Source organism: Vipera berus (genome assembly GCF_964194415.1).
Source record: "Vipera berus genome assembly, chromosome: 1".
Classification (NCBI taxonomy): Eukaryota; Metazoa; Chordata; class Lepidosauria; order Squamata; family Viperidae; genus Vipera; species Vipera berus.
In genome coordinates, this window is record NC_138202.1 from 127,532,533 (window position 1) to 127,541,005 (window position 8,473).

General features: G+C 41.5%; 1 protein-coding gene across 1 annotated transcript; it reads left to right on the top strand.

The window, feature by feature from the left end:
• The first annotated feature begins 3,824 nt into the window (after nucleotides 1-3,824).
• Nucleotides 3,825-4,437, top strand: LOC308672113 (small nuclear ribonucleoprotein Sm D1-like). The gene is given in 2 exon segments (XM_081334735.1): nucleotides 3,825-4,213; nucleotides 4,217-4,437. Coding segments are annotated over 2 exon segments (357 nt in total). The 5' UTR covers nucleotides 3,825-4,033; the 3' UTR covers nucleotides 4,394-4,437.
• The last annotated feature ends 4,036 nt before the right edge of the window (nucleotides 4,438-8,473 follow it).

Here is an 8,473-nt window from a genome sequence, read left to right on the forward strand (position 1 = left end):
CACCTCTTTTCAAATAGATGAATTGTTGTGTGTTTTTCCAAGCCCATGTAGTGACTTTCTAAGTTGTTGCCTACTATCTCTGCATGCTTTTGCATACACAGCCATATCACAAAGTGGAGACAGAGGAGAGCAATTTCCAAAGACACCACAAGAGCATGGCAAAACAAAAACAAAAACAACCCCCTACCCCCCAAAAAACCCTGGTTGCTTTAATGATTCAAAGAAAGGTGATATATTTGTAACCCCATTGAGTTCTGACAAATCTCTTTTAAAGGATTTGCACAGCAATAGTTCTCACCACTGGTTTCAAATGGGCACACTTTACTTTATTGTAAAAAAGCATCTTCAAAAGTGAGGTCTTGCTTCTGAAGCAAGAAGGTGAAGAATCACACACAAGAAATGGTAGGCTACAAAGAAAGACTCCTTGAGAGTAATTACCCTACTCCTTAGGATACTCTTATCTGTTAAAAGCCATTTCTTTTCTGGATTGGAAGATAAAAGCTTTTACTTTGTCTCAAAGCAATGCTGATTTGTTCACCTGTAATACCAGCAGAACAGTTGAAAAGATGTTGGTTGACCTGGTTTTTGTGTTGAGTGTTTGGGCCAGTCTCGACCTTGGTATTAGTGAACTGAATCCTGAACTGCTGTCATAATCTTGGAACTGCTGAAAGGACTGTATGGTAGACTGGAAAGTCCTTTGTCCAATTGTTTATTGCCATCTAGTTAGTATGATGGATCATTTAGTGGCAAACCAGGAACAGAGTTTAAGAAACACACACTTGTATATGAATAAATATACATAAATGTTCATATCTGCTGACAGGCTGAATTGACTCTCTCCCTCTGTTCATCCATCATCACTGCATTAGATTGAGGCTTCTTTAGTATCTTTCATAAGCAATGAAGGGACTAGGTTTCACTTTGACCTCAGGGAATGGTCAACAAATGAACACCAAATGGCTGAGACTTATCACCCTATTTTTCTACTTGCATTTTTACGTGCTTTCAAACTGCTAGGTTGGCAGAAGCTGGGACGAGTAACAGGCACTCACTCTGTTATGCGACACTCGGGATTCGACCTGCCAAACTGCCGACCATCTGATCGACAAACTCAGAGTCCTTATCCACTGAGCCACCGCGTCCCTTACCTTTGGGATGCAAAAATACAAAAAGAGATCTTAAAATTGTGATGGTATTTTCTATATCTTCGCTCTTCTTCCATTGTTATCCCAATTAGAAAACTCTATTGACATTATGATACATCTCAAGCAAGTCAGTTGGCATCAAACATAAATTCTCACCAAAGTTCTACTTATGTAATTAAAATGACTCCAGGAGGAGGAAAAATCCTTATTGTTACTCTTGCATTCCCTTTCTCTTCAGTTTTAGATCTAAAGCACTGGATGCTGAGTGTTCTGTGGGGATTACAAACAGCCATCAGTTACCTTACCAGTTATTAATTCCAGGAAATAACCCAAATTTGAAACAAGATGGCTTGAATTACTGTGTGCTTTGACAGATTGCATATTTAATTGACTTCAGTTTGCTAACAGCGTAACCCAGCTAATGAGCTTGGGCAGAAGTAGGGATTTAGGTGTTTATGTATAGCTTAAATTTGGGGATCATGCAATGTAAGATATATTTATGTTTAAATTTCCTTCCTGAAATATGCAACAACGCTATGTGCATTGTGGCCATTTTTGTTTGTTTATTGTTATAGTTGTTTTAAAAACCATTCATTTTTTGTTAATTAATCATGTATCTGAAAATGTCACATTGGAAACTGCATGTAATGTCCTTGCCTTGGAAAGTAATGTTCTAAAAAGTGTTTCTCTGGGAATAAAAACTGAATTCCTTAGCAAGAAATGCATTTCTCTCTCACACAAATTCGGGGTTATAGTGAATTGGGAACAGGATGCTATTTATTTACTGCATTTCCATTCTGTCATGTGGGGAAGAGAGAATCTTTGTGGCTTGCTGGACTGTAAAAATTGTTGATTAATAGTCCCTACATAATGTGTTTGGCTTATTATATCCCTACTGCAGAAATGCAAATCCTCAGATAATGAAGGCTACTTATATTAAAGTATGTACAGCAGCATTGTTGACAGTTAAATCCAAATATGTTTGAAGTTGTGATTGGAATACATGGTTATGCGAGTATCCTATGCTGAGTTATTATACATGAACTAGTAGTTACAAACTGGTTACAAACTAGTCTTCAACTACCGTGTTTCCTCAAAAGTAAGACCTAACCTGAAAATAAGCCCTAGCTTGATTTTGGGGGATGGCCCTAATATAAGGTGCATGGTGCATGTGTCACTGCGTTTTTAGGTTTTGTCAGTAAGCTTCTTGCAGTCTGCTTTTTTGCAAGTTGAATTGTTATCTTATCATTGTAACCATGGTGAGTGTCACATGTTCAGCCATGTATTTTGTTTGGTTTTATATTTATTACTTTATTACTGTGTGCGCATGTCCAAAACAAAAGTTACTTTCTTTTTTTTCCTTTCCTTTGTGCTCTTTGGTGAAATAGACATGTAGTCGTGAGTCTTTCTGTGTTTTTACAAGTTTCTTTGTAATTAAAAGGTTAATAGTAGAATTTATGCTTTGGGTTTTCTTTCTTTTATCTGTTGTTTATCATGCATCAAATGAACCATGGTTCATCGCCCTCTGATAGAGTTTTGTTTACTCTTCTGACAGCATGCCTAAAAATCAAGCTAGGGTGGGGAAGCTGCCCCCTGCACCCCCGCACCATCTTTACAGGCCTCCCAAGAATTGACACCTGCCTCTCCTCACCAGCCCATTTCTGCTGTGGCATCCCCCAGGCTGCATTTTGTCATCAGAGGCCTTTCTGGAAGGCCTCTGCAGCCGAGAACTGAGCTATGGGTTCAATCTCAAAACTTGGTTCTTGGCAGTACAGGCCTTCCAGAAAGGCTTCTGATCGCAAAATGCAGGCCAGAGCTCCATTCTCAGCTGCAGAATGAAGCTGCTCCTTCAGCCACAGAAGGAGTGGTCCAGCTCGGCGGGGTTGTCGGTGCTGCTGCCATGAGGTGAGTGGAAAAGACACCCCCGAAAATAAGACCTGGTGCCTCTTTTGGAGGTGGAAAGTTTAGAGGCCACCTATTTTCATATGTGGTGGACTTGTAGAAATATAAAAGCTATTTGGATTAAAATTTGGTGGAACATTCAAAAGATTTTTAAGAGAAAGATAAAGTTCTCTCCACAATTGTTTTTATTGGGTATTGTAGATTGTGATACTAAAGAAACCAATCTGATGTTGAATTTGATAATAGCAGCACGGTTACTGGTGGGACAATGCTGGAAGAAGGATAGTTTACCTACTATAGAAGAATGGGTACTTAAAGTATCGAATCTTGCAGAAATATCTAAGATTTCTGCTTATTTGAAGGATCATTCACAAGAAAGATATATTTCAGTTTGGAGAAGATGGACAGATTATATTCAGAATAAATATGGGACTAAAAAGTTCCATTTAGCTTATGAGTAGATTTTAGAGGGATATTGTTATTAATTTTAGTATTAGTATTGATTATATTTTTGTTTAAGTTATTATTATTATGTTTTTAATAATTTGAATGTATCTATGTTAAAGGGGAGTTAAAGCACATTATGAATTTGGTTAATTTTATAATGGATAATTTTAGTTAGAATATGATTATTATATCTATAACCCTGTATTCAGCTCTGGGAAGTGGGGGGGAAGGGGGGTGGTTTGGGGTGGGTGGGTTTTGGGGATATGTATTGTAAAATTTTTTTTTTTGTAAAACTCTTTAATTAAAAAAAAGAAAAACAAATAAAACAAATAAGAGTTCTTTAGTGGAGAATATGATTCTAAGCAAACCACAATGCCTCTACCCATACTAACTTGTTAGAATGTAAGTTCTCCAGGGAAGTTTCTTCTGTGTGACACCCACAAAAAAGGTGTACAATGTGATCACAAAAGCTTCTCACCCTTGGGGAGGCCTCTGTCTCTGGTTTAGCGGCTTCGAGTTGTGTCTCTTGCCTTTCCACCATGAAACTCGTGCGATTTCTTATGAAACTTAGTCATGAAACTGTCACCATTGAACTGAAAAATGGGACCCAGGTACATGGAACCATTACAGGAGTGGATGTCAGCAGGAATACCCATCTTAAAGCTGTAAAGATGACTTTGAAGAACAGAGAACCTGTCCAGTTGGAGACATTGAGCATTTGAGGCAATAATATCAGATATTTTATTCTGCCAGACAGTTTGCCTCTTGATACTTTGCTGGTGGATGTTGAACCAAAAGTCAAATCCGAAAAAAGGGAGGCAGTTGCAGGAAGAGGACGTGGAAGAGGAAGAGGACGTGGAAGAGGACATGGAAGAGGAAGAGGGGGTCCAAGACGATAACTTCTTTATATCTGTTATTAAAAGAAAGCCTCAAACAACTGGGTTTTTTTACAGGTTTTGTTTTGTGTCAGTTTTAATAAACAAATGTGGAAATCTGGCATCAGATTCATACAGAGTCGAACCAAATTGTAAACTTATCCGAATTGCAATCACATGACCACATAGATGCTGCCACAATGCAACTTCAAGGACTAGTTCTAAGTCTCATTTTTCAGCACTGTAGTGACTTCAAATTATCACTGAATGAGAATAATCAGGAAGGAAATACTATCAGTATGGCCAGAAATTTTTGGCAAAGCAAAAACATTTGGATAAGTCTGGTAAAATATCTTAGTGGTATGTGGTTACTCAACTGAAAAACTGATTTAAATGAAAGAATTGTTAGACCCAAGCCCAGAAATAAAACAGTGAGATCCCATTGAATCCAATCCTTTATTTTCTTATACCAAATAGATAAAAACTCACCAAACTAAAAACTATATGTTGAAAAACTCCCAGCCTGGAAGGGAGGAGGAATCAAGCAAGGAACTAGCCTTAAGTCCCAGCATAGCTGCAAGAAGCATAAGCCTGATTCTCCTAATTTCCATGAAAACTTAGCTGTTTGTTCCCAAAGGAAAGCAAGCAATTTGGGGAAATTCCCAAATAATTTCCCAATAAAATATCTGACTTGAACCTTTCATGAGTGGATCTGTATGCTTGCACCTGATAAGCTAACTTTCTAAGCTACTAGATATGTCCTAAGAGATTCTAGGGCGTGGCCACCCTGAACCTCTTCCCCTCCCCCATCCATTTTGGGACTAGATGACCTCCAGGTTCCCTTTCAACTCTATTATTCTATTGTATTCTAATCCTGGAAAGCTCTGAGCTGACCAAATCCTCCCCCTTAGCTTCTGCAGGTGCACATTCCATCACATTTTGGGGGAAAAAAAGTTTGAAGAATTGTAGTGGAACCTCCATTTAGCAAAGTGATGAACTGCAATGTATTGAAATTTCTATAAATATGTAACTTATAATGCTAATACTAAGCTTTAAGTCACCTCCAGATCATGCACCGTTTGTAACTGCATTTTTCCTTGTCTGAAAAACATAATAAGATGAAAGTTAAATGTGAAGAAATGGCTTTCTTTAAACTCCATGCTCTTGCTTTGCTTTAAATTAAAATCAATTGGCATTTGGTTCTAGTGAGAAAGCTGTCACATTGACTGAGAACTGGCTAAAGGTGTTTAAATGAAGGCAGAAGATAATGGACGATGCGTCAGGACCAAGACAAGTTGTCTATCGGCATGCACAAAGGGAACTTCAGCTTGGTTTTATTTAACAGCATTATTAATCGTCTGAGAGAGGAAGAAAACAACACATTAATTAAGTCCGTAGATGACAAGAAATAGAGATATGTGGCAAGGGCTATCCAAAGGCAGCTGAAATGGTGGGATGGGATTTATACATGGAATAACAATTATGCATATTTGAATGGTGAACTTCATATTACAGTTCCAGAAATACTTCAAATATTTATTTTGACTAATCAGCCAAAGTGTAAATGCAACACAGCTTCAAACCTGTGTAAGCATAGCCATTAAAAAATGGAGAGGGTGTCTAAAAATTGTTGGAACAAATCCAAAGATGATAATAATAAATTCCTGCTTATAAATACAGATATAGCTGAACCGATTAAAGTTTCGTAAGTCCGTGTTATTTTGTAATCACTGAAATCATTATGTTTGTGTTAGTGAGATTTCACATGTACTTGGGTGACACATTTCAAGACTGAAAGGAAGTCATAAGTTTGTCTTTCAGAAATTTCAGGATTTCCTGTTGCTTGGGTTGCCAGTATTTTCCGCTGTTGTGGGATCTGAAATGTGCATTAAAAGAAAAAAAAATCTAACATGCTACTGATTTTACAAATATTAATATTTATAGGAGGACTCATTTTTTTTTTCATTGAGGCACCCAGACACATCCAACCTGAAATGTATGAAGAGATAGGACAGTGATGGCGAACCTTTTAGAGACCGAGTGTCCAAACTACAACCCAAAACCTACTTAATTATTGCTGGGTGCCAGGTGGGCGTAGCCCACTGGATGGGCATGGCTGCAGTATTCGAGTACCACCAGTCATCTAGCAAGGTGTCAAAAACTTGACCAAAAAAAGCGAAAAAAGTGATAAAGTACAGATAGTCCTCGACTTACAACAATTCACCTAGTGACTGTTCGAAGTTACAACAGCATTGGAAAAAGTGACATGATCATTTTTCACACTTATGACTGTTGCCGCATCCCCAGGGTCATGTGATTTACATTCAGATGCTTGGCAACTGATTCGTACTTATGAGTGTCCCGGGGTTATGTGATCACCTTTTGCAACTTTTTGACAAGCGACGTCAATAGCCAGGTGGGCATGGCCAGCTAAACATCACTCAGATTACAGGGCGCCTCTGGAGGATGCGGGTGGGGCTGTGGGGGCTGTGGGGGATCCATGGGTCTCTGATGGAGGCAGGTGGGACTGTGGTAGGCACCTTCCCTTCCTCCCATTGTCCCTTCCTTCCTTCCTTCCTTCCTTCCTTCCTTCCTTCCTTCCTTCCTTCCTTCCTTCCTTCCTTCCTTCCTTCCTTCCTTCCTTCCTTCCTTCCTTCCTTTCCTTCCTTACCTCCCATTGTCCCTTCCTTCCTTCCCTCCCTCTCTCCCTCCGTCCCATTGTCCATTCCTTCCTTCCTTCCCTCTCATTGTTCCTCCCTCCCTTCCTTCCCTCCCTCCCTCTTTGTCCCTTCCTTCCCTCCCTCCCTCCCATTGTCCATTCTTACCTTCCTTACTTGCCTTCCCTCTCATTGTCCCTCCCTCCCTTCCTTCCTTCTTTCCTTCCTTCCTTCCTTCCTTCCTTCCTTCCTTCCTTCCTTCTTTCCTTCCTTCCTTCCTCCTTCCCTCCCTCCCTCCCTCCCTCCCTCCCTCCATGCCCAGAAAGCGACAAGGGGAGTGGGATAGGCTGCCAGCGCAGCTAGTGGCTGTGCTGCCTGTGGCCATGGCTTGAAAGGCCACTGTAAATTGCTGGACAAGAGGCACACAGCCATGAGAGCAGAGTGGCGGGAAGATATTTGTAATTAGGGAGGGAGAAAAACAGGCATCACCTGAAGGAAATCAGCAAATGGCTCTCGCCCACTTCACACACCCATGGACTCTGCAGGAGGGAACACCGCGAGCAGCATGAGAGTCCACGTTACCTGCGCTACACCGCCCAGACTCCAGTAGGCAGCGGTGCATTCTCCTCACTGCATGGAGTGGCTGGGCCAGGCGAGGCAAACCGGTGACATGCCAAACCTGCCTGGGCATGTGCAGAGGCAGCAGTGAGTGCATGCGCCTGGCATCCTGGGTGAAAGGGAAGCACTCAAAAAGCAGTTAGTGCATGGCAAGACAATCACCTGGGACACCAGGCACCAGGTGCATGTGCTCACCTCTGCCTCTGCACATGCCCAGGCAGGTTCAGCATGTTGTCGGTTCACCTCGCCCAGCCCAGTTGCTCTTTGAGGTGAGGAGAACATGCCACTGCCTGCTGAAACCAGGCTGGGGTCTGGGCAGTGTAGTGCAGGTAATGTGGATTCTCATGCCACTCATGTCATCCCCTCCCCCAGAATCCACAGGTGTGTGAAGGACCATTTATGGATCTCCTTTCTCCAAATAGGGAGGCAGTGGCTCAGTGTGTTAGGATGCTGAGCTTGTCGATCAGAAGGTCGGCAGTTTGGCGGGTCGAATCCCGAGTGCCACGTAACAGAGTGAGCGCCTGTTACTCATCCCAGCTTCTGCCAACCTAGCAGTTCAAAAGCACGTAAAAATGCAAGTAGAAAAATAGGGACCACTCCGGTGGGAAGGTAACAGTGTTCCGTGCGCCTTTGGCGTCTAGTCATGCCGGCCACATGACGACGGAGACGTCCTCGGACAAGTGCTGGCTCTTCGGCTTTGAAACAGAGATGAGCACCGGCCCCTAGAGTTGGAAACGACTAGCACGCATGTGCAGGGGAACCTTTACCTTTTACCTTTACCTTTCTCCAAACACTTTCTGCTTCGCTCATTCACCCTTCTCTTGCATTT